Below are 27,361 nucleotides of genomic sequence, written 5' to 3'. Positions count from 1 at the left end.
GAATGTGACTGGCAACCTATTTTCTTTTTTTGGTCTTTAGAACAAGCTTGTCTGAAAGTGGCTTCACTATATGTTTTCTTAAACATAGGCTTGCTCGGCTGAGTAAGTGACAATTTGTGTTTATGGACAGCATAAGATAGGATATATCAGCTATTTTACATTTGTGAATTTGAAAATGATTTTATCAGAAGGGCCCCTGGAGAATGCTCGGTCCCCTCTGTGCTGAGAGTCTAGCTCTGTCCCTGCATAGCATCTTTTATTCACTGTAGAAATTCAGAATTTAATACTTAATGATTTGCTGATACCGGCCGCTTCGCACACCAACATGTGAATATGTGAATAAGGGGAGTACTGGTACTTATTTTCATTTCCAATCTATTTTCTAAACTATAGTTGTATTTCAGGAGAGATGGGCTGCTTAGGGAGTACAGAATCAGTGCTTGAAGTGGAAAGAAATGTTTGCAGGACAAAAACAAGAAACATGAATTATAATATTCAGTTTGTTATGTTTGCTGATTTCTGTCTCAGCGCTGTGGTGCCAGCAGAGCTTTTAATTTGGTCTTACGGGAGAATCATCACAAATGGCGGTGCGTGATGGGAAAATCTCACTGCTGATACAGATCAAAGGGCATAGATTTAAGTATATTGGTCCTGACCTGGACCCAAGGCTGATTGTTGTTTTACGGCTCTGGAAGCCCACCCAGCAGCACCCAGAGGAAACCGGCTGCATCCTCTGAGAAGTCAGATACTGATATCTGGATGAGAAGCTGCAGGCAGGCATGCATACAGTAAGCTCCATATGGGCTTAATGATTTAAAACAGCGTTTACTTTCACTGCCTCTGTGCACACTGGCCAGCATATTCCTTATTCACGCTCCAGTCACTTTCCCAGTTGCTCATAGAGTTCTTTTTCAGATATTTATACACCTCAGAGGCAGTGTTTGATTTTCCCCTGAAGAAAAAAAGATTCTTAAAATTTTTAAAGAGCTTGAATATGAGACAAATTTGAAATGAAATCTGACGACTGGATGCTTACAGAAAATGCAGGAGAACCCATTCTATTGTGCAAGTAATTATCTTCTAAAAGCTGTTAAGATTCATTTGGCCCGTTTGCTCGTCTGATTGTTTTGAGGGATTTTAGGGGCAAAAATGGTTTCCTCTTTTGTTTCATTGAGAAACTGTGCAACATTAACAAGTCCAAGATTTACCAGTGGGAAACAATCGACCCAAAGCCATCCTAAAAAATGCAAAACATACATCATTCTATTTGGCAATAAACAACGCCTTGTTTATGCAGAGGATTTCTTCCCCTCTTGAAGTGCCTCCAGCATACTGCCTTCTGACTTGCTCGACACAAATCTAAATTGACTGTCAAGGTTGCTGAAACATAAAAGCAGCATGTCTGAGCTCCAGAAATAAAAGCCTTGTCAGGCGCCTTAATAGCTCTTACCCCTCTGAAGTTGCTGGTGGCCTGGAAGTAGATGAGGTAGTTCTTGGTGGGATCGAGAGGACTGTTCCAGTAGCCGTTGTAGGTGTGGTTGTCGCCCACGGTGAAGGGTGTGGCCTCGGGCAGACTGCTGGGAGCAAGCTCGGCTGTGTAGTAATGTGGAACTCCTTTGGCCTGGGCCTCGTTGTAGGAGTTTGGTGTGGGGAAACAGTCGACGGCACCGAGCTCCCTCCGCCTCACCTGACGGGACCCGTCCTCTTCCACCACCACCACCTGGTAGGCACTGGAGGGGGGAGGCAGTGCGGGGCTTAGTACTCCAAAACAGTACGACATACTCCTTAATCAAAACTAATTACTGTTAGTATTTAGCATACAGTCACATTAATATCTGACAAAATTTCAGCTCAAGGTCCACTTACTAGGTTTTCCTTGCGTTAAACCACTTCATAAACAGATGGAGTTTGCTCAGTTGTCATCACATGACCACGTTGTGAGCCATCTCCATGACAGCTGGGCAAACTGCATCCACTAATGATGATACAGTTGAAAGCTCAGAAAAAAGTGGACTTTGGGTCATGTCAAACTACTGAATCCAAGGTCAGGAATGAACCTTCAAACTCTTCCAGTATGTGTGTTTTGTTGCTTTCTTTCACCCATTGACACAATCAAAGACAAATCCTGGTTTATTAAAACTTCCTCTCTAAGTTTTGGCAAGCATTTCTAACAGTTATAACTTTAAACTCTCTGATCTGGAAAGAAAAATAACGCAAGCAGTCAAAAGATCAGACAGGCTATAAAGAACCAACAGTGTAGCCGGGTCATCTAAACCACTTTATTTGACGGTAAAGCTGAAAGCGAGTGCACCAGTAAAGTTGGAAAACTGTAAGGGCACAACTACAGTGGGTAGTACAGTAGGTCAAAGTTGAACCAGGAAGTGGTTCTGTAAGCTGGATGGTTGGATGTGTAATAAGTTTACCTTCATTTTATCTTTTAAATGAAGTTCAGCTAACCTGGAGGTTTGTTTACAGCCTGTGTGATCATCTGACCCCTCATGTTTCTGTTTAGCAATGTCACCGTGTTCCCAGATCTTAGCAATTAACTTGAGCACAATGTTGTATGAAATCATGATTTCCCTTTAAAAAGTGATTTTAATTAGTAATTTTTTCCCTCTGCAAATGAAGAGCTGCACTTGAAATTTGGTTTTGTTTTATGGAAGCATCAACAGCGGTTTTAAACATGAAACTGAAGAAAATGAAGAAACCACTTCATCATCACATTCAATCAATCCAGTGCCTTTATTTGATGCAAAATTGCAATTTCTAAAAGTATTGCCAAAATCAAGAGTTTTTTTGTAAAATAAAAAGTAAACATATAATCATATACCTGTATATGTAGTGTATATGCTATATGCCATAAAATATATATACTAAAAGGTTGCAATGTCAATGTATTGTGGCACCGAACATTATAAACTGAAACTTCCTTAACAAAATACACTGTAATGCACTGTTTGTCTAACTTGCTGCCACATGTCACGGCTCTCCGGAGACTTCAGTATTCATGGCTGACCTTAAAGAGTGGTCTTTTTTTGTTTGTCTCTGACAGAACCAATACAAATTTCTATTTGCATCGTTACGTTTGACCCGGAGAAATTCACTCTTCCTCGAAGGATTGCATTCTCTTTCTCAGTTTCACCTCAAAGCTGAGTGCTTCCATCTCTCTCAGCCCTGTTTTCCTGACTGAAATTGGAGTGTGGCACTCGTTACAGTGACACAGCTATCAACCAGCCAAGATATGATTGGCTGACATGTGGTGTCTTTCCAGAGCTGTCTGACACGGTGAATCAGGTTTCAGGATGGAAGGAGAGGTAATGGTCACCTCTTTCTGATGTAATGCTGTGCAAACATTCAAATAGATAACATTTGAAATATTTCATACATTCTTTACAAAACCATCATGAAGAACCACTTCAGCTTAGATAAACAAAAGTATAAACAGAAAATTTTTGCATTGCACTTAAAATGGTACCTGCTGTGCTCCTAAAGAACTATTTCCTGGTGCTCTCGCGAGCTCTTTTTGACTGCAGCTATAAATATCACAATGCGGAGGGGCGCTGAATGAATGCTGGCGTAGGAGTGAAACGTGTATTTGTTGTACCTGACAGGAGCCCCTCTCCCCAGCGCAGGGCGCAGCAGCACAGTGATGGTGCTCTCCGACTCACTAAGTGGAGAGGGGATGTCTTCATAGTCGAACACAGGGGCTGCAGAGATGGAGGGGAGAGCAAGAGAAAGCATTCAGTTTTTGCATTTTCCTGAGAAAGATCAAATATGTTTTTGCAAAGTTTAGAGTTTAAAAAGGCATGTACTTCTGCTTGCATATTTTTAGTAATTTGTCCACACCTACATGAAAAGATTCAGCGCGTTAGCTTTATTCATTATCTGTGCATGTCCCCAGTGGACTGTACAGTGGTGTGTGGAGGCCTCCCACACAGTGCCATTGACTGATGATGACTAGAAACAGCAGCCAACTACAGAAAAAACAAGGGGCCCTTATAATATAATTAGGACAGATCTCAAAGCTGCACAGCCTCAGCAAAGCTCTGGGGACGATGAGGTTGAGTGTTCGCATCACTGTTTACTACATGGAGTGAATTAACTCGAGTATGTAGCGAAGCAAATGGCTATCCTGGTAAAACAGATAAGCTGAAACAAAAAAGGGCTTGAGAATGGAAGTGGAAACCTTTCTGCTTCTGAGGCATGGAATTAATGCTTGTTGTAAAAATCTGCTTGTGTAACCTGTCATCCAAAACCCAGGCGCAAACACACACACATGCACACGACAGCTGAGGTCTGTGTTATACATAGCGGTGTTGGGGAGTGTTTCAGCCAGTGCATGTTAGATCGTTAAATCCAGCATGAATTAAGGAAAAGACTAATAGTGCTACATTACACATTCATGCTTGCTACCAAATCGGTGCATGAGCTTGCTTCCCACAGGGAGAAAGCATGTGATACTGTAGGTTGAATTGTATACGCTGACAGCTGTGAGCCCACGCAGGCCACCCTATAAACCAGATGGAGCATGTACAGATAATAGGGAAGGATGGAGAGCAGGCGGCATTATTTACAGTGCGGGGTCACGACAAACAAAGGACTCCAGAGATTAACTTTTCTGGTTAAATTCATTGTTTTTAGATCAAGTGAGACCTATAAAGTATTTTAGTCAGAGGTTGTTTTGCTTAACCACATAGAAATGGTGTTTGATTTGCTGAGTTTGTTCACAAATCTGAAGCCAACAGGTGCCTTGGAGGACAAAGAAAAACTAACTCTCGAATTCAGAATTGGGCCAACTCTATGGTTTGGCACAAAAAGTAATTTAAGGTTAGTGAAAGAGTGTGGTTTGGGTGGGAAAAACAAACCAACAAATGAAACAATATATATAGACAGTGATGGAGAAAACTGTTCCACATTCCCCACAGATCCATACCAACAACCATTTCACTCACAAACACTGCTTCTCTAATTTCTAGGCTGCTGTGTTGCCTTTGAATGGTAAACACAGATTCAGTTTACGGTGATGTTGCCTGAACAAAACTGTTTTCATGTAAAGCCATTCAAGCTGAACATTTATGGTTCAATATAATTCGGGCCTGCTGTTATTCCATCAAATGATGGCAATACACAGCTGAAAGCTGTGTGGCTAAGATAATTTCTATGATTTAAAAGTATATGCATAATTTAATCAAAAGCTCTTCAAAAGGAGGGAATTACTTAGACTTTTTTGCTATTGTCAACAAACGCTTTGAGAGGAACACACTTTTTGTTGGGAAAAATAAGGCTTTTTTTCCTTTAAGCAGTGTTGTTACGATAAATTCAGCATTATCATCTTCTAATTATATTGCATCATTCATGGAGTCTACCATTCAAGAGCTATTACTTATCTGACTTATCTCACTGTACCCCAACCCCTTCACCTACTTGCACACAAACACATAGTACAATGGCCCCAGCCAGCACAGGTAAAGCAGTCATTAAAGCCTCACCAGAGATGTTGGTGGTGATCTCGGTAAGAGCCGTCTGGCCAAACCCCTTGGCGGTTCGGGCGCGGACTGACACCAGGTATGTGGTTCCAGGATGCAGGCCAGAGAACATGTGGTAGGTCTCGTTCCTCAGCTTGGACACTGTACGGCGGGGACCTGGTACATTAATGCCTGGGTCAGATGACTCAATACTCTGGTAGCTGATCTGTGAGCAGGGAAAAAGATGCCACTGAATTAAAAACAGGACTAAGAGTCTACAGCAATGCTAGCAACTCTCACAAAGACAATGCTAACATCCTAATGTTAAGCAGGTATAATGTTTACCATGTCCACCATCTTTGTTATGAATTAGCATAATTAGCCACTTGTGGTTTGGATCAATCAGCCTCCTATGAGGATTCTTGCGTGATCTTGCAAATCCAGCTGCCTTGCAAGATAAGATGGTGATAGACAGATGGTTCATTCAATCACCTGCCAAGTATTTTTTTGAAAGTGCCTGCCCTTTTCCAAACAGTTTCCAAGGACAACTTCTCAGATGGTTCTGTGTAACAAACCATCTGGTGCGTCAGGTTAACAAACGTCAACATCATGATGGCACTCAAGTCAGGTCCACCGAAGTAAGCAGGATTCATGCTTTGGGGACTATGAATGGCTTTACCCAATTTGGCATGGCAATCCATCCAGTAGTTGTTCGGAAAATTTCAGTCTGACCTAAACTGGTAGACTGACCAACCAACCAACTGACCTGAATGACCAACACCATGGTTAGCAAAAAGAAACAATTACCAGCTATTCACTTTATAGAAAATATCAAAATTTCAAAGGTCATGAGGCTGCCGATACTGGCATCAGATCAGAAAACACTTATACTTGTTGTTCTGGAGAGCATCAAATTAGGTCATTGTAAGTATTCCCCAACATGTACCAGTCTCAAGGTCAAAATAATGCTTACTCTATTAACCTGTGGAGTAGATACAATATCTGTGATATGCCTCACAAAGCCTGTAGCTTGTTATTCACATTACCTGAGAGATTGAATTTAGATGGCATAAAGGCTCTCTCAAGAGAAACACCTCTCAATTAATCTTAGGACTACTTCGAAAAGATGTCATCTCACAGCGCAGATCTAATAAATCTTAAAGCTGCAGTTAGCCACTGATAATCAGACTCAGGTACTCTATGTCATATCCTTGTTCTGCCATGCTGTTGGCCTGATTTTACACCGTTTTCTGGATTAGTTAATAAAGTAAAACCAGAGAGAGAACAACTACTGATGACAAGTATGAATGATGACCAGCATCATGTTTGGTTTTTTTTTGTTGCAGTTTGATGAATGTGTTTAAGGCTGCAAATCATGATTTATACAGCTTAGGAAATCAACCAGGCTGGTTGTAAAACTGTCCATTCATCATTTTGGTGGCCTGTCTGTAGCCATTTTCATGTTAACACTTTACGTTCAGGTTGGCATGGTTGTTCAGGTTGTTCTCCCTGTGATGTGTATGTGTTTCCTTTCTACTTGCAGACTACATGACCTTCAGCATAATTTGCTTGATTTTTAAAGATAATAGACTTAAACTCTCGAGTCAACTCAGAATCTTCACTCCTGACAGTTACAATGGACAGTCTTGTTCAAGAGGTTCTGAGAGCATCTTGCCTTGTTGTGAGCCGCTGGAAGTAGATGAATGGATGGATGTCAGTACAAGGTGACATTTCTTTATTGATAAACCCATAAGGGGACTACAGGAAACAACTTGATGGGAACAAGAGGATTGCTCTTGCTTTTTCTTGTATTTTCACTGTTCCCTTTGCATTATCATATATCTTATATATATCATCTCCCTTTCCACACAGGTTTTATGGGATATAAGGTGAAGTCAACTCTTTTATGTGGTGTTGACAAAGTCCTTTTTTTGTATTGAACATTAGAGCTCAACTGATATATCTGCAGATATTAATAACAAATTTTAGCTAGAATAGACATATTGTTTTGGGGTATATGATACTAAAGCTACAGAAGCACAAACATGGTAAAACTGTATGGGATTTTTTAGCTTTATATATAGACACACACACACACATATATATATATATATATATATATATATACACATATATAATTCAAATGAATGGACATACAGTATGTGTCAATAGCTTTGCCTGGTCAGCATATAAACACAATGGAAGAGACCTCCCATGAAAAATGAGAGCATCTGTCGTTTCAGCAAATGGCTAAAAACCACATATTTCTGTGACAAAGCACTCTAGCAGCCATAGCAATTATGATTCTTGTCCGTTGAGAGCAATTTATTATGAAGTGACAAAGTCTGCAGAGGGAGGCTGGGGTTGATGGATGGGTCAGCAAAACATCAGAATAACACATAAGCTCACTGTTTCCCATTTCCCATTTAAATGTTCGCTTCTTTCAACCACACCAGAAGTCGTTTCCTAACTGTAACCAAGTTATTATTATTGTAACTATGTCGATGAAGGTCATCAGGCTGCTGATAGTGGCATCAGATCAGAAAATGCCTCTGTATGTCGTCTGGAGAGCATGGACCGGCAACATGTTTTATTGTTTAATTTGAGGGACTTGTTGCAGTGGAACCATTACCACACGGCTGGACACATCATTTTCCAAATATAGTGACAATAACAGTAAAACTGAGCATTCTACATTGTTTTTTTCTAAGGTTTTGTCTAGGCAGACACTCAGAAAGGCTATTTGGAGACACCAAAAGATACCCAATATGATATTATGGGTCATCGGAGCTGTAAAGTACTCTACATTTTGGTAAAATCAAGAAAAAAAACAGTCACTAAACTACACATATAAGGTATCAGAATGGGACACTGTTGAACTCATAATGTTGTTCACACAGGGGAGAATGTCAGTGTCAAGTCATTGTGATTACTGGCCAGTGGTAATTAGAGATGCTAGCATGAGGTCTTGTTTTCATGGACAGCTTATTGAACAAGAGATAACCAGTTTTCCTCCAGTATGAAAACAATACCCATGCAGCAAAAACAAAGGTCACTGGTGAGAATTTAAAAGCAAACAATGGAGGTTTTATGGTCTTCTTCAAGGTTTAGGGTTCATTGGACTTGGTTGAAATGGAGTGGAGTTCTTAGCGGTTCAACGATGATTCAACAGCAATGGAAAATGTCAGGAGTTAGTGTTGTGTGTTGTATGAACTGTATGAACTTGTTTGCTGGGTTTTGACTATCAAACACTGACATTGGCATCAGCCTCAAAACTCCAGTATTGTTTGGGCTCTATTGTACATCCCGAGCAGTAAAAGTTTGGAGGTTAGGGGCAAGGGCACCTCATCTGTATGCGGAGCAAAGTTACAGCACCACTTATTTCTATGCTTCGTTCCTTACTCTGCAAGCCTGTGCCTGTGAATGAAAACTAGTTTCTCTCCCCATCAGGCTACCATGTGTTGAGCCATAGTGGGTCTTCACATTTACTTACAGATAAAAGCTCTAAAGCCCATGCTACAAAGGTCTGCGGTTGATATGGGGCCATCAATAATTAATTAGAAACATTTAAAGTTGCCCCCTTGTGGAGCCATCTCTTCGGCAAATAAGTAATTAGAATGGTTGTCCCCCATGTAATTACAGCCTGAAGTCTGTGCCTCAGCTTCATTACCATATGAACATGTACAGTAAATCCCATGAACTGTGAAAAGTGGGTCCTCCCTGCTATAGTGGCTCAGGCTCATGTGTGCTACCAGCGTTTGGGCAAGAAACAGAAAAAAACAAGCCTGGGGGAAATCAAAGAGGGGGAGCAGTGCATTCTTTAAAGCATGCAGAGGAGACTTTTCCTTGATTTGAGTCATTATATTGAAGGAGGATGAACAAAACAGATATAGGCAAGGGGAAAATTACATCCTACACCTGGAAAGGATTAGTGTGTGATGTGAAGGCAGCTGTAATGTTGTGGGTTGTTGATTTTTTTTCTTTGTGTGGCTAACAAGGTATCCCACCTCATACTGCGTGATGAGACCGTTGGGCTCCACGGGCTCCTCCCACTTGAGGAAGATCATGTCATCGAGCGGGGTGAAGGTCAGGGACTCCGGAGCGATGCCGCCAGGAACTATAGCAGGAGAGAAAAATAACCTTTTCTGAAACAAACACTCCACTCAGGTCTCAAGTTAATGGACTCTTGCACAGGCATGCCAGGGGGTAAAAACACCCTTGACAAAGCAAGAAGGCACAGAGAGGGATGGAGGAGGATGGAAAAAGGGAACAGAGATAGAGCAGAGGGGAGGTGATGAAAGGAAACTGTGGACCAGCCCTCAGGATGAATTGAGATTCTGCCTTCTACTGTCTGATAACAGAGCACCATGTCTTAAAGGATGACAGTTGATTTTTCTTCTTTAGCACCTTACTGACAGAAAAACAGCAAAGTAATCCAACCTGTGAACTGTCTGAGTACCTCTCTGCATTTTTGGGCTTAATGAGATGCATCTTCTTAAATGAGTATGCCTAGTTTTTTGATGGCTGGACAGTTTACTAAGTTCTGAGAAGAAACAATTGTCCACATGTGTGGACTGTTGTTTCTAGTGCTCCATGGTAACACTTGGTGGAAACACAAAATGAGAATTCAAAGATATCTAAAGCTGAGATTGTAATCTTAAATAATATGTAACTACATCTGAGAGTTTTGTGCAGGGAAGTGAAAAAATGTTCTTCAAATAGGCTCTGAAGTACTAGGGACTACGTTCTCTGTCTCTATAATAAGTGATTGAAGTTGGGATGGATGATGAGAGGCAGTTGCTCACCTTTTTAGGTGATTCCAAAATAAACCTAATAAACCTGGCTACATCTATTTTGGTGAGTCATATTTCCACTATACAATGTAGGAACATTCCGGAAGATACAAGAAATGAATACAAGCAGAATAACAACCTGAATTCAAGGTCTACTGAAGTAAAAAAAGCATGATTTCAGGATTTCTAATAGGATTTTCTAACAGTGTTACATGTTTTCTCACATTTGAAGGTCAATTCCAGATTACTACAATTTGGGCTTTTTTCATAGTTTAAGCCAATACTTGCATTATATGTAGTAAATTAATTGCAAGATTGCCACAGTAAAGTTCAATGGGGCAAAAACACCAATCAGTTTATTTATTTATATCCAGATAATTTTATCCACTTTATTTGGAGGTAAAACAGAAAGCAAGTGCACCTGAGATGCAGAAAATAATCCCTTATTCCACAGAGAAAGTATTCTAAGTATGGTAGGCATGGTGGCATTAAGCTGTTATGGGGCCACAAGGCACATAATTTGCCATCCAGTCCCAGTTAACACTACTCCATCTCAAAGTTCCTATAAATGCAGTGCACACAACAGACACACAGTAGAAATCTGCTTCATTATTCTCTTCTAATTCTAATTTTTAGCCTCATTTTCTGCAGAAATGAAAGAGTTATTGTCTTAAATCATGAAAATAGAGTTATCCAATCAGAAGTTTTTGTTGTTGTCTTAACCAATCACATTTCGATTTATAATGGGTGGGACCAAAAATCATCCCCATAGGCCTTCCTGAAGGCTGGAGCTATCTTGCTTGTAGCTTAGCTCACCGCACATACTGTAGTTATGTTTGTCATGTCTTAATTCAAGGCTCCCTTGTCATGTTGTTTGTTTGGTAATGCTCCTGTTACATCTTAAAAGTTATTATGGGTTCATAAAGACCATCCTCATCACTTTATCCTGGCGCCAGGCCTGAGAGAGACAAAGGCTGTTTTGATATCCACTGACAATAATAATATATATTCTGGGTGGCCAGTTTTATATTTCCAGTTGTTATCTTTGTTTTAGGTATAGAGAAGACCCCAAAGGTTAAAATGATTATTATGCCTGTTCTTGTTTACCTCACTTAGATGGAACTAACCTCACTTAGATGACTATTAGCGCCCAGCTTTAATAGTCACATTTCACCACTGTCTGAATGCATTGTGGGGTTCCTCAGGGTTTGGTACTTGGCCCAATTCTGTTCACCATTTACATGTTGCATTTGGGACATCTCATAAGATCACACAACATCAGTTTCCATTTTTATGCATATGATACCCAGGTTTACCTCAGCTGTGACCCCAGTACCTTCAATTAAATTTTTTCACTTCTAAACTGTCTTATTTCCTCCAACTTAACTCAAAAAAGACTGAGATACTTCTATTTGGCACTAACTCCTCCAACACTCAAATTGCAAACTTACTAGGTTTATACCCTCATCTTATTACTCTGCAGTTTAGAAACCTTGGTGTTTTAATTGACAACAAGCTCACTTTGAACAGCCATATCAAATCCGTCATACAGTTATGCTTTTTTCAACTTGGGAAAATCTCTAAAATTAATCCATTTCTGCCTACCAAACACCTTGAAACAGTCAACTTCGGTCTGCAACAGTCCATGCTTTTATTTCATCGCAGCTAGATTATTGCATCTCTCTTTTCTCAATCTGCAGCAAAACTCTCTCTCTTCTCTACACTTAATCCAAAATGCAGCTGCCAGGATTTTACCAGGTACCAGAAAACAAGTGCACATTATACCTATCTTTTCTTCTTTGCACTGGCTGCCTATTAGTTTTAGAATTGATTTTAAAATTTGACTTCTCACTCTTAAAGCCCGCAAAGGTTTGGCCCCAAGCTATATTTTTGACCTTTTAACTCCCAATGTGCCGTCAAAGGCCCTGAGGTCCTCAAATGCTGCTCTCCTGGTGAGATAAATCCTGACTAAAAAACAAAGGTGACAGAGCGTTTGCCATTAGGGCCCACAGACTTTGGAACAACCCTCCAGAGGAGATTAGGATGGCAAAGTCTATCTCTTCATTTAAGTCTCTTTTGAAAACTTACTTTTATAGTCTAGCCTTCCTGTGATCCTTCTATCTTACCTTTCCCACACCATTTGTTTTATTGTTTTAACTTTTTCTAGTTATGTTTTATTAGTGTGTTTTATATTTTATTGCTTTATTTTATTTACTGCTTTATTGATGGTGCTATTGTTTTTATTATTTTTACAAATAACACTTTCATGATTCCTGTTCTTTGTTGTTTTTACCCTGGAAAAAGGTGATGTCACGTACTTCCATGCACTAATTGGATGACAGCTGTGTGGTTGTTTGCTTATGTAGCCAAGCCACTGTCAGCAAAATGATCAAAACACACCACTGAGTTTGAATCTTAATAAATAATACTTAAGGATTTTTTTTCTCAAAGTTTTTATTAGTCATGCCTATATGACAGGAATAAGATTTGAAACTGTTTTTGGAGCTTTAAAACTAGATTGTGACACAAAGCCGGTCTTAAAGACAGGGCCAAAAGATTGTACTGTAATAGCACAAATTCCCTAGCAAATTATCAATTAATCAAATTACAAAAAAACAACTAAGGCTCCGGGGGTTTTTGGAGTCCCTGGAAGTCTGGGACCCCGAGGCAGTTGCCTGTGCTGCCCAGTTCGCAATCCAGCCTTGATGGTGGGTCAAAGTTGAACCAGGAGCAGAAATAAGTTCTGGTCTGTACTTCTGTAAACTTTGATTTGTGTTTACAACAGACATTTTGGGTAAATATTACTGCTCTCCTTCATTTCCCTTGCAGAAAAAATTGGCTAAACTGTAGGTTTGTTTACAGCCAGTATGAGTGTCTCACTGCTGGCATTTCTTGCCTTTTCCAACTTCTGATGTTGCTATGTTCTCAGATCTCAGCAACTAACTTGGAGAGTACAATGGCATTATTACAGATAGAAATGATGGGCAAAACTACAAAAATGAGACCCAAGTTGGAATAAACTAGAATTATCTTCTACAAAGAGATGCCAGCCTTTTTGCGTCTTTTCTTTTTGCTCTTTCACATTGTTACAAATGGTACCATTTTTTGTTTAACTGTTCTATTGTATTTCTTTAATCTTCTGTTTTGTGTTGTAACGAAGGACTCTCATACTACAGTTCCTTTAATTCTCTCAATCCCTTCAGGGGGACTGGTCTGAAATTAGCTTCATGCCACTGTACATACACAAGATTAAAAAATGAACAACTTGTGACTTTCTATGTCTGAAAAGGGATTCTGTTTGTGTGTTAGCTGTGACAAAAAACTGAATTATTGAATGCTACCATCCTGAAATATCAAACTTCTTTTGGTTGTCTGTCTGCCTCTACCTCAGAAACTGAAGCTGAGGTAGGCAAAGCACACTAGAAGAAAATCCTGCTGTATCCATGAATCCTGACAGCCAAATCTGCTTCCTCCAAGCAGCAGAGATACGGCATAAGCAAAGCCCTACACCAGTGTTTGATTGTTGAGCCCTACAGGAAACAGGCAAGAGGAACTGTCACCGGCTGCAGCTCTATTACTGTAGTTGTGAGGGTGATGGCAGCTCTCCTTGTGACAGGGGGATTGGGGACTGTCAGACTGTCAGACTGGCATTCAGTGGCTCAAAAAGCAAAACTTTCTATTTGTGCTGACATTCAAAATATCAAGTAAAGTGAGAGAAAAAAAACAATCACAGCTTGTTTTTTTGTTCTTTTTTTTTAATGTGTTTTAACTATGGGACAGTGTGTCCAAACTTTTGTCCGGTGCTGCATATACGCCTATGCCTACATCCTGTATGTTATTCCATTTGTGTGAGTTCATTTCCCCCTGCCTGCAAGACAGCAATGTGTAGGTCTAGATTATTAACAGTACTGTCTGTTTTTCCATATGCTTGATATATTTATTTCTGTAAAACTGAATGTAAAATTATATTGCATTTTCAGAAGACACCACAATGCATTTTGCATTGAAAACCAATAAAATAAATGCCACCAAATTCATATCATAGTTGTCATTTCCTTTCACTTTCTCCACAGGGTCAAGAATGTCCCTGAGTGGCATTCAATTACATTGAAAAGTCTTGCTTATTCTACATAACAATAAGCAGTTGACCTTCTCTACTTCCACTCTCTGGGAATTTGCATTAGAATATGTCTAATCTGCTGATGTACACAGGAAAATATTAAAGGACGACTCAATCTGCATTTTTTTCCCAGGCTTTTCATATAGAAACGCCCACTCAGCCGTTAGCAGAAAGCAGTGATGTGGGTTAGAGCACTGATGACCCCCCCCCCCCCGTTCGCTGACAGTGTCTTCCTAACATATTCACTTGCTGTATGTTAGAGCATGAAAAATTGTCCAGATATATCCTATAAGCGATGTCACAGTGCTGAGTCTGAGTGTGTGAGATGTTTATAAATGCACCAGACAGAGTGGAGGGACAGACAGCTGCTGAGTGCCCGGAGCTCTGGAGGAGAGAAGCTGGGAGAAGAGCCGGAGCTTCAGGACAAATAACACTTGCAAGTCACAACGGATTCTGCTCTGATCTGGACCGATTTACTGGCAGGAGGAGAGCTCAGAGTTTATTTTTTAAACTTTGAGCAGCAGCAACAGTGACTGCTCTGTCTGTGTGTCTGTTAGCACATTTAGCGGAGCAGCAGGAACACTGAATGCTCAGTCTGTCTCCGTGGCTACTGGCTAGGTGGGCTAGGGGGTTTATATTGGTTTATATGTAGCAACATCATCATGCAGAAACCTATGTCAGGTGACATGGGAAAAAGCTTTTGGAAGTCTTTGGAAAAAATGGCATTTTGACGCTAAACTAAACGTACTTTGACCAAAATTTGAATTTTCGGCTTTGAATACATATGGAACACTACTAGGAAGCTACAGAATGATATAAAAATCTCAAAAATAAATAAATAAATAAATAAGTAATGGACCTGCCCTTTAATACAAAGATAAACAAAATCATTTTACCATTCTGCTACCGGTCTTGGCTTAGCTGATTAATGTTCTACTGGTCTCCATTTAAAAGGCTAATCTTCCATTTAGTTACACTGATCCAGCTTATTTTGTGAGTCAATATTTGTGTTTTTTCGCTGGTACTGGATGACTAAAGGTATGGATTTGTGTAAGCAGTGCACAACAATTATCTGAGCATAAAGGAGCATGCACAGAAAACTAAAAATTCAAGAAGTTCTGAGGCCAGAGCTGAGTAACTATGACAATAAAGAGCCTAATTGCATACATAAACAACATTACTGTTCTCCATAATGATGTTCCAGTTGCACAGAGGTAACAACTGCATACTTTATTCTAGTAAATCCTTGTATGTTTTGGTCCTGCTGTTGACTCAGTAAAATCAACTCACTGTCTTCTTCGGTCTGGAAGGTGACCTCTCTGCTCTCCTTTTTGCCCTCTGGGTTGGCCAGTGCTAGCCGGACGTGGACCGAGCGGAAGGGTGGCAGGTCTCTGAGGGTGAAGTGAGAAGTGTTGCGATCCACGGACAGGCACTCTCTGACGGTGGCGTTGTTCCCCCCGCTGCCCCCTGTTGGCATGGAGTAGCGGTAGCACAGGGACAGGGTGTAGGTGTGACAGCGGGTGAGGTTGTAGCCCAGGGGCTCCCACTGAAGGGCCAGCTGTCGGGGCTGGATCTCTGCAGCTGTAAGACCCCGCAAGGCACGCATGGGCTCTGAGAGGGACAGTAAGTAGAAATCATATCAATTAAGTGCACATTGTGAAGAGTGTAAGCAATATTGTAAGAACATTTTAAGAAAATGTGTTTCCTGAAGGTTTACTTGTCACAAAATGACAATCTCTTGTGTTGTAATACACAAGCCACATTGGTTATATCACATTATAAACAGTGTATTCCATTGACTGACGAGGGTCATGAGATGTGTTTGAATAATCCCATAAAGCTAGTAATTAGACCCTGAGTTGATATTATTGTCACACATGCTGTTCCCAAGGCCCACAAATAACTTCTATGTGCAAGTTATTATACAGTATATAGTCTATGACATTATGATTATAACACACAACGATTAGAAACATTAATTAAACAGCTTACTGCTCCCGCTGGAAATGATGTTGATGAGAGAGAACCAACAAGAGAGTGAACTAAAATAATACAGTTGCAGGTCCTAAAACCAAAATAAAGACCTAAAAGAACTGTAGAACTGCAGAGTTTGTGATAATTGTCTTTGGGGTCATCTCTACAAATGAGCCCTCTCACATTAAATATAGTTATTTAATCCATTGTTAATATAAAAATATTGATTAGTGCTGCTTTAATTTTGAAGTATTTTTTAAATTTTTTTACACGAAAATATGTGCTTTCAAAAATGAACCATATAACCATCAACAAACTTGAAAAAAACACCTCTTACATCTTTGATTAAGGCAGACGTGATACAAATTCCTAGTCTGAAGTTGAGGGAGGGAGTCGTTGACCCACTAGATGGAGCTTGGGGTGATTCAGAATTTAAGTAATATGGAGCATGAGATTGATAAGTGGATTGGTGCGATTTCTGCATTTAGGTATGTGCTGCACAGGCCTGTTGAGGGGGATTTACCCCCTCAATTTACACTCCAATTGTCCTCTACAGTCATGAGCTTTGACCAAAAGAATGAGTTCACAGATACAAGCAACCACAGCTAGTATCTTTTTTAGGGTATCACACCGTCATCCTGACAGACAGCATGAGGATGAGGATTTCCTTAAATCCAGAGGGATTATGGAGTAACCAAAGCTGGAACGTATTGAGGTGGTTTGGACTTCTAATCAGAATGCCTCTTGGATGCTTCCCTGTGGAGGTATTCTAGGTCTGTCCAATTGGGAAGAACCCAAGGGCACACCCAGGGCATGCTGGAGGGACCAAATATCCCATCCAGCCTGAAAATGCCTTTGGATCCCCAATGAGGACGTGACTGGGGAGACGGATGGCTGGCTACTTTGCTGCAACTATGGATGTTGAACAAAAGAAAATGGATAGATAGATGGTAAAACCATCTCTGATTGTCTCTAGTTGGAGGGGATGAGATACTGTTTTCTCTTGCAGCACAATTTATGATTTATGTTGACAAGACAAGTATATTTTTACCTAAAAATCTTACCCAGTACAGCTTAAAGAGGAATACTGATGGGGGAAATGAGACTCCAACAGTTGCAGCTGATTTTACTTGCACAAGGATGTCATAGAGGGGTGAAACAATGAAATAAAACTGCCTAAAGAAGTACCTTACTACACAGCTTTACACATACCACTTCTGTCCTAACATGAACTGGGTTCAGGATAAGACCAGTGCACAGCTCTGGCAGAGAATCATATGTGAACGGATGAATCTTAATTACTGCTGTCATGTATGAACGTTGTGATTGCAGGTCTCCATGTCCCTGTCATGCAAAATGTCCAGTTTCAAGCACACAGGGTTTATTTCTGTCCTGTAGCCTGGCCTGGATCTCCAAGTGTACTGCTCAGAGATAAACCAAGAGGAGAGCAATCCCCCCAGCATGGCATGCCCTGGCAATGCAGAGCTGCAGACTGCTGGGGGGATAGACAGGGGAAGCAATAGCCACAGCCGTACTGCTTCACTAAACATAGATCAGAAGCTGCTCCACAGATCAATTAAGCAATGTCAAGAAGGAGACATCAGTTCTCAGGGGACGGAGGCAAGACGGAGAAGGAAATATCCGTAGTGTCCTTGCTGATTTGAAAGATGTTTGCTCTTCCCAAAAGGGTGAAACACAGACATGAGTTGGGCTGATTTGTGTTTTGACAGCTGATACTGATAAAAGCTAAAACCTTGCCATGGAATAGTATTAAACATTTATGCAGTAAAAATGTAATTTTAAACAATTGTATCATACCTGCCATGTCATTGATATTAGATTTTTCGAGCCCTATAAACGTGAATGTCTGTCACTGACTGACTGTGTGAGTAACTGAGTGATGAGGCTAGAGAATTGGTCGGCCTAACACGGCCAAAGCTTGGGACAGCCAAGTATCCCAGAATGCATTTCGCACCAACCAGTGGCAATGGCGGAGATTTTAAGCCAGGCTAACAGCTGTTGTAATATTTGCTGTAGGACTGTTAAAATGTCACTTTTTTTAAAGTTTATGTAAAGCAATTATAAATATGTGGGGGGGGGGGGTGGGGTGGGGGAGTTTGTCACACCACAGAAAATGTGTAATTAACCACCCTTCCAAATTTGAATGATTAAAAAAAATCACCAAGTATATAAAATTAGGTTTTAAAATCATGAAAAAAATAAGCAGTATTCTTTGCTTTGAAACACTGTGGGTGTGTCCACTGGGGGCGTGTCCACTGAAGGCGCCAAAACCACACCCCAGCTGAACTTCTCAGCAGAGAAATGAGTAACGTTAACACCAAACTCCAATGATAACGATCAATGGTGATGGATCGCTTGTTAACTAATCATTAAGTTACAGTTTTACTGACATAAGTTCACATTTACCTACAAGATATGCACCGAATTAAACAGTGGCTCCTAAATTTACTTTACTGTTATAATATCATCCATATTGCTTGTCCTACACCTACAAACAAGGCCTATTTTAAATTGTGCATTTTTATAAGGTAAGCTAGTTTTATATAGTGTTAGGGGAGGGGTAATGCTAAGTATGGCTCCAGTGCGTTGTCGAGCCACCATTTCAGGCCTGCCCAAAAACCCCTGAACACAAAAGTGGTGAAAAACAGTTCAATGATTTAACTCCACAATTCAGTACTGCATAGTTCACAGTCTTGTCACATGTTTTCAGCAATTATTTTCTAACGTGTATAATATGTTGTACGGCATCCTTCCATCCTCGGAAGTTTGTATTCCCAAGTCAAACTTGCCAAGTCTGAACTAGCAAGTACACAAGTCCAAACTTTGCGTACTTGGTATTGAGAAAGGCTCAATGTCAAATTGGCTTCAGTCAAAGCCCAGCAACCCTCTAGCATTTCATACACGTTCCAGCCACATACTAGGTTTTGAACTAGTCCTCTATAACAACATCAGCCCACTATAGCAGTCTGATCCTACTAAAAACAGGTCTAGTGCCATAGGCTCACTGATTGAATGTTCGGTTTCAGCTTGAGGCACCATTACTCATCATTACAGCAGCACCGCAGCAGCTCTGTCCTGTCCTCTCCACCCGCCAGTCCTCCACCGGTCCTGCCCCAAACTGACATTCAGCTTGATTAGCCTAATCAGAGGGATTAGCCGGAGGCAGAGGGAGTGAAGGAGGGAGGCCGGACAAGAGATGAGCGGGGGGGGGAGAGAAAGATGAATGAGGTAGAGTCCCTATGGGTTTCTACATTTCGTCTCATCATACTCATCTTTAACAGCTCCCTCAGTGAGCTGCAACTGAGTCCTGTCCCTCCCGCCAGGAGCTATGTTGGAATTATGATGGACGAGCAGTGCACACCCTCATATTAACCATTGAAACAACATGGGGCTTTGACTGCTGACAGGTATCAATATCTTGAAATTGAATCTCCAACATTCAAATTTTGTTGATGCTCTGCAGCTTCATGACAGTATAACCTGATCAATAATAACCTCTGCTGTAGTGGCTCTCAAAGTGTGTAGGAGTAGTAGGTGACCTAGCAAAAAGAACTCAACTTTCAATTATTCTTGACCTGTTTTTGTTATTTAGGGGAGTGAACATCTTTCCCAGTATGCATCTTCTCTGGTCCAGAATCTTTAAACTACTGGGAAGACTTTTGAAATGTACAGTAAATGTAGTAGAAACTCATGTTATGATGCACAGCCTGAAACTGAACCATCTCTTATTATAAGATGACAGCCAACACAATTGAATTAACTTAATATCATCTTAATATCATCCCAACTACAAACTGATGTAAAACAGTTGCTTTATGCTCTGCATGAAATCAGGCAGAATTTAGTATGCTGCCAAAATGACTTGTTTGCAAAGTCACACACCACCTTGCATTTAAAAGAATGCTGCTGCAGTTACCTGAGTGTGACTGGGTCTCTGGAGGTGAAACCATTCAGTTTTTTCAGGTACTTCAAGGATAATTCTAGTACTGGTTTATTGTAACTTGGATCTTAATTGGTAGCTTTGGCCATAGTTTAATATAATTTATGATGGCATTGTGCTCAACAGAGCTACTGCTCCGATCTGGGAACACGGCGCATCACTAAAGCAAAGTCCAAAGGGCAAGAATTGTGAGCAGTCAGACAATCACACAGGTTGTAAAAAAAACCCAACAGTTTAGCTGAATTACCATTAATTTGGAGGTATAAACCAAATATTACACTGTGTTTCTGGTCCTGCGAAATGTCTTTAGTGCCATTGCATTTCGAGATTTCAATTAACTTAGATAATAGTGCAGAGTGATTATTTCTTACAGTAATTATGTCCAAAACTACAAAATTAACATCAAAGTTTTATCAAACTGAAATAATCCTAATGACTACACCCAGTCTAATCATCTGGATTGCTCTGCCATCTAGTGGTGACAACATGATTTTCCCAAACCCTGTGCAACAGTGATGTGGCGTGGCACTACTGACCACGCTACATCACTGCTGGGTATGGTCACAAGTACAACACCTGACCACACCCAGCTGTGATGGTGGGTGTAGTCGCTCCTTCTAAAATCTGTTGTGGAGTTAAGGCCTTCACACACCAGGGTTGTTTTTTTCATGCGATTAATTTGCACATCAATATATTATTTCGAACTGTTGTTTTTGTCATGAGTACTTTCACACAGAATGCGATTATTATGTGGTGAAAAAGCAATGTAATTTTTTGCTGGACTGCAACAGTGTGGCCAGCCCTCTAACCACATCTGTCTGTCACTGAGTAACTCACTGACTGACTGACTGACTGACTGATGAAGTTACACCATTGGCTGCTGAAACCAAGTATCCCAGAATGCATTTCGCACCAAGCGATAGCAATGGAGTTGATTAAGCTGTTGTAATTTTTGCTGTAGGATTGTTAATATGTCACTTTATGAAGTTTTAATATTTTTCAGGTGAGAAATTTACCATTTATATTCCCAGTATGTGGTCAGTTTATCCAAATAACACCTATTTGAGAAGAGAGGTGCATCATCTCACTGTCAATTTCCACACGTTACATGCATCTGGTGTCTTTTCAAAATAAAGCACTTCAGTGTTCATGGTAAATAAAATAAAAGCACTATAACAAATACATTTACGAATGCAATATATGAAGTTAACCAGGCGATGCAAATTAAAAGCCCTCTAGCGTTTCATACAAGGTCCAGCAATATACTAGGTTTTGACCTAGTCTTATTTTTTGGAATGAGGTCGATTTTTCTGAGCATTCACACTGCGAATAAAGGCATCAACCAATCAGGTTGTGCAGAACGGCCCTCATGTCCTCATTTCCTAAGGAAATACTGTACTTATGACAAAGGACGCAAATATTATAAAGACAATGAATTCAAAGACATCTAGAGGAGTATCGCCGAACAATTAGGCTATCAGGATATTGAGTAGCTTAGGTAGTTTACTTTTGGGTGTGGTAGAGTTGGTAGCAAGGCAACAGTGTCATAGCGGGTTTGGCTAATGTAACCTAGCTGGCTAACGTTAACGTCATATTAATCAAATATGGGAGGCACTCTGTGCAGCTTTTTACCTGGGTGCTACACATTTAGGCTTTATCTGAATGCTCCAGTGTCATATTTCAGGCATTATTTGACTTACTACTTTGTGTTTGATGGCTGACATGATATGTTTTAGTATTGTATTAAACATACTGTTTATAATTTTAGTTGAAAATACTAAGAGACTCTGGAAGAACCTCAGGGACACATATGTCAGGAAGAAAATGGAGGAAAAAGAGACCAGGTCAGGAGGGAAACAAAAGAGCAGGTGGAATTACACAGCTGCCTTTCTTTGAGACGTCAACAGCTTTCAGGAGGTAGCTATGGTCTTAGTTTTTCCAAGTTTATAAAGCTGTGGTCTACAGTCAAAGGAGAAGGAGGACAACTGAGCAGATATCCAGTTAAATACAATAAAACTAATTCAACATATAACTATAGGGCATAACATTCCATAAGTGTGACATTGGCGTAGACGGGGTCCATTAATTTGACATGGGATGACTTATCAGATTTTTTTTGACAGGGTATACGGCAATCTAGGGGGTCCCCTGCAAAAAGGGGAATAGTTTATTTTCACTATAATTCCATCCATGAGTAACGCAATGACAGAATGTATGGCTAATTTGGTCATGAGTTTCATATACTCTCTGTAAAACATCTAAAGCATCTAAAAGCAAAAATCTTATCAGATAGGGGACCTTGGGACAAAATCTTATCAAATGGGGTCTGTGGTCTAATTTGTATCAGTTTAGGGGTCCTGGATGTGAAAAGGTTTTGAGGACCACTGATCTAGACTGCCCAGAGCAGGACAAGGAGCAGGAGGAGGCAGGGCAAGAGCAGTCAGAGGAGAATGAGGGAGAGATGACTACAACTGCAGCTGCTGCAGCTCCACAGTCTACTGCTAAGGCACCCAAAAGGAAGAGCAGGGATTTCCTAGAGCAGTATTTGGAGATGAAAGAGGCAAAGGAGCAGCAGCATGCCAGGGAGTGAGAGGAGAGAGATGATGTCCATTTGTTTCTCATGAGCCTGGCTCCAGCCATGATATGATGTTAGGATGCAGGAGATGCTCCATGAGGCTGAGTTTGGAGCTTCATACAGCCACATGTCAGCTCACCTTATGTACAGCTGTGATCTGTTTGTGTATATATATGCATAAACTACACACACACACACACACACACACACACATATATATATATATATGTGTGTGTGTGTGTGTGTGTGTGTGTGTGTATGTGTGTGTGTATAATACATGTACAACAATATTTATCATATGATACATTTACTTTAGCATCATGTCATTTTTGCAGTTGAAGGGCAACCTAGAAACTCTGTTGTAAATAAATATTTGACAAACAAAGGAGAAACAGTTAACCTTGATGTTGTTTAACAATGTGCATATTCAAATACAATATAAGGCTCTGTGCCTTATGCACATTATTTACCTGTCCAGTTTCACATGTGCAGTAAATAAATGTTTTTCCTTTCACTGCAACATTGAGGTAACTTTTTCTCCTTTTGTAATTTTTTGCCTGCTGAGTTTACTTTCCAGTCTTTGAACCCTAGATATTTCATCAATATTATGAATAATAATTTAACAAGGCATTGGGTATATTTATTGTATTTATTTGAAACACTCAAAGTTTAATTTAATCTTGAGTAATTAAACATGGAATTTATTACAAATTATACATGTATAACTTAAAAACTTAACTTCAAAAGGACTAAAGGAAAAGTCTGCACAGTAGAGCAGTTAAGAGAGGCCATGGTGCATATGGTCATATTGCCATAGGACTTGGCCAGCAGGAGAGGTGAAATACTGGTGGAACATATCCTGCACCTTCAGTGCCTCAGCTGATGCTCTGTTCCCTCGAAGACTCCTAATAGCACCCAGTGCACAGCTGTACACATCATCAGCACCTTCATCCTCTATATCACCACTGTGGTTCCCATCTGCATCACAGAGGTAGTTTGTCAGCATGCAGGTGGCTCTGATGATGCTGTCAGCTGTGTCAGGAGAAACTTAAAACCGGCGTTCATACACTCTCCATCACTGGCTGAGAATCACAAAAACATTCTCAGCAATGTGTCAGGCTCTGAAGAGGCAGTAGTTCAATACCCGGAGATCCTCTGGCAGACGCTTCCAAGGATAGGGACGGAGGAGAAAGGTTTTCATTGGGAAAGCCTCATCCGCCACTATCACAAATGGCACCGCTCCAAACTTGGGTGCTGAGGGAAGTGGGCATGGTGTTGGTATATTAAAGCACCAGCTTGAAGGGCTTGCCCCAGAGAGGAGTTGGCAAAGATGCCTCCATCACTGCTGCTGCTGGAACCTCCCACGTCAATAGCCAGAAACTGGTAGTCTGCATCCACCAGAGTGAGAAGAACCACAGAAAAGATGCCCTTGTAATTATAAAAACAGGAGCCAGAATTAGCTGGTGCCTGAAATACAACATGCTTCCTATTAAGTACACCGATAAAATTTGGGAAATTCCATTTTTCCTGGAACCTCCTGGCGATGTTCCTCCAGTGCTCCTCCGTTGGACTGGCATGTGGGTTTCGCCCATTTGTGCCTGGATGACATCATAGGTGTCTTTCACCAAATTAGCCACAGTTAGCACACTAAAACAGAAACTGGAGGCGATGGTTGTGAAAGAATCCCCAGCCCCGGGGAATCTGGGGGAGGTGGGAGGAGAAGGGTTAGTCTTTGCCAAATAAACAAAAACTAAAAAAAACAATTTGATCCACATTGGTGCCAGTAGGCTATGAATTTTTGAATTAGTTGATATCATTTTTTGACTGCACTATCTATCAATAATAAAAATAAATAATAATAATCTATGTCTACCTCTATATATAGAGGTATACATTCATAACATTCTGTTGATACATTGTTTGTATTCTTGTGGTAAATAATTTGACATGATGTTGGTATACTGTTTACACTCACAGTCTGCTGCTAGACTGCTAAAATAATAGTCCAGTAGGTGGCAGTAGTAGACAGACTCTTGCTTATCGATCATGCCCCTTCTTGGTTAACTGCTGTAGCCTGTAGTCAATAGTTTGTCTACTACTGCCACCTGCTGGACTATCAATTTCGCAGTCAAACAACATACCAAGTTTACAATGTATCCACATTTTGGCAAATTATATATAGGTCTGCAAGCCTGATAAGCCAGTGATCATGGACAAATTCAAGCCCGGCAGGGCATTCACATAACCTATAAGCTAATATAGCCTTAATGTAGCCTAAATATGAACAGAGATTAATAACTTTTAAAAAAAATAGACAAGATAGTGAAAATCAATTGACAAAATTACAGGCCTGGGTGGACCATGCTCTATTTGTAATGACTGTCTAATTAAAAAGAGGATGATATAAATAGGGACATGAGTATGTGTGAGTGTGAGATAGATAGATAGATAGATAGATAGATAGATAGATAGATAGTATTGTATTCAAAACCTACTCTTTAGTAGCTTAGGCTATACAACAACTTACCTCAGACAGCCAGATGAGGCTCTAGGTCAATAGGATCCTGGTAGTTGGTCCTCTGCCTCCTAAGATGCGGCGCTAGCATCCCCAGAAGGACCTCAAACTGTCCCACCGACATCCTAAAATATGTCCTGAACTGGCTGTGGTAGAGCTTCAGCTCCTGTATGAGGCAGTGGAATTCTCCTTCTCTTTCTCTACCTTGTAAAATGCGATGTACCCAAAATCTCCTCTTCTTTTGTTGAGTGCGGAGTATCACTGGATGATGTTGAATTCATCATTTTTTCTGAAGAATGAGCTGTCGCAAATTCACGTGTCTGTCGCAAATTCGTATCGCTGCCGGTATGAATAGTTTTGATGTGAAATATCCGCAGGGAGTATTCCACCGTTTCGTGTCCTTTATTTGTCACGTCCCCAGTGTGTAAAGGCCTGTAATCCTTAAAGTGACTATGTGTGGAATTTGAGAAAATGACTTTGGCGTCCCCCAGTGGTGGAATCATGTAACCAACGCAAGAACACTGAAAGGTACCTCAGTATGCTTAAAGCAAACTAGGTCAACAATGTTTACACCTATTCCAACTATGTGGTCACCTCATGTCCTCCCACACAACTGATTCAATCATATGCTTCACCTAAAATGTACTGTAACTATCATTAACAGTCATGTCACTGGGGGTCATAATGTGGCCAATTCAATGTTTTCTCATTATGCAGTAAGCATACTACTAGTGCTAATCTGTGAGTAGAGGAATGGCAGTTTGTTCCAAACAAAATCCATGGCTTCAGTGTACACAACACATATCATTATTTCTTGTTCATGACACAGTATGATATTCATTTCTGTTTCTCTCAATTTGTAGAATAAACCAGATTTTAATTTGCAGTGTAAACATGGGGTTGGCACTATAATTAAAGGCTTTCATGATGTTTCACTGGGTTGTACAAACTAAAACTGACATGTGAAGAATGTTAAACGTAAGACTTTCACACCTCAGCAAACATCCATACAATCACTGTGAAAAGTCGACTTGACTGTCAGATTGCCTATTTTGGAAAGTTAAACAGCCTCATCGCAAACTCCAACACTGGAATTGGGGGCTTTAAATTAACTGACAAGCATTTTGTTTTAAGCATGCTGAGGCCTTGAATGAGCTGATCAGGATCACCAGGATTTTTTCCTACACACAAAATATGATGCCGTTAGAATAATTTGAAATGATGACATAAAAATTGAACACATAGTGGCTTTAATCAAGAGAAGGCCCAAAAGCATGAAAACCAAGATTCATGGATGGCATATCTGCATTCATACTAAAGTCGCTTTCACAAAAAGCTTAAATGCCGGGAAAATAATCTAATAGGCACATCATTGATTAAGCATCTGAACTGGCCGGTCTCTGTATGGCTGGCCAACGCATACAATGCCCTCATGGGATTGCAATCCTCTGCACCAGTAAGTATGAAATGTCACACTCAACGAGAGTCGAAAAAGAAGAGCCTCTCCGCCAAAAGAAATGGCTCTCTGTGACACATTAGGAAGACAAATTCATCCAGAGTTTTGTGTCACATGGCCTTTGCTGTCTGCTGCTCTCTCCCTGGGGATAAAGCCTCAGATCTGAGCAATGGGAGTTGACAGGAGGTGGGCGAGTGGAAGACGCTGACGAGAGTGGATCAAAGCGCGTGGCAGGTGACAGGGACGTCAGGGTGTCTACTTAACAGAACAGCGGGGTGCCTTTTTCACCCAGATGAGCAGCACTGTGGCTAAAACATAGATAAGTGGTAGCAGGAGAACCTTGCCCTCTGCTTAGAAAATGAGAACCTTGATACCACACAAGCTTTTGAACTAAACTTCTCTCTACAGCTGGGTTCAGACCAGTCGTTAACCCAAAGGCACAGTGCTTCAACTATGAATCCTCCCACTTTATCTGTTGTTTTCCACAGAATTCCAACAATCC

General features: G+C 40.6%; 1 protein-coding gene across 3 annotated transcripts in view; it reads right to left on the bottom strand.

The window, feature by feature from the left end:
- Nucleotides 1-27,361, bottom strand: part of ptprua (protein tyrosine phosphatase receptor type Ua) — a 207,531-nt gene that overhangs the window by 58,221 nt on the left and 121,949 nt on the right. For all 3 annotated transcript variants that reach the window (XM_044335633.1, XM_044335634.1, XM_044335635.1), the window contains 5 exons: nt 15,669-15,989; nt 9,473-9,582; nt 5,490-5,691; nt 3,605-3,707; nt 1,451-1,730 (listed from right to left, as the gene is read on the bottom strand). In XM_044335633.1, the coding sequence (XP_044191568.1) occupies nt 1,451-1,730; nt 3,605-3,707; nt 5,490-5,691; nt 9,473-9,582; nt 15,669-15,989 (1,016 nt within the window). The remainder of the gene's footprint in view (nt 1-1,450; nt 1,731-3,604; nt 3,708-5,489; nt 5,692-9,472; nt 9,583-15,668; nt 15,990-27,361) is intronic.

Source organism: Thunnus albacares, chromosome 19 (genome assembly GCF_914725855.1).
Source record: "Thunnus albacares chromosome 19, fThuAlb1.1, whole genome shotgun sequence".
Lineage (NCBI taxonomy): Eukaryota > Metazoa > Chordata > Actinopteri > Scombriformes > Scombridae > Thunnus > Thunnus albacares.
Note: the sequence above shows the minus strand (reverse complement) of the source record. Positions and strands in the feature narration are given on the sequence as shown.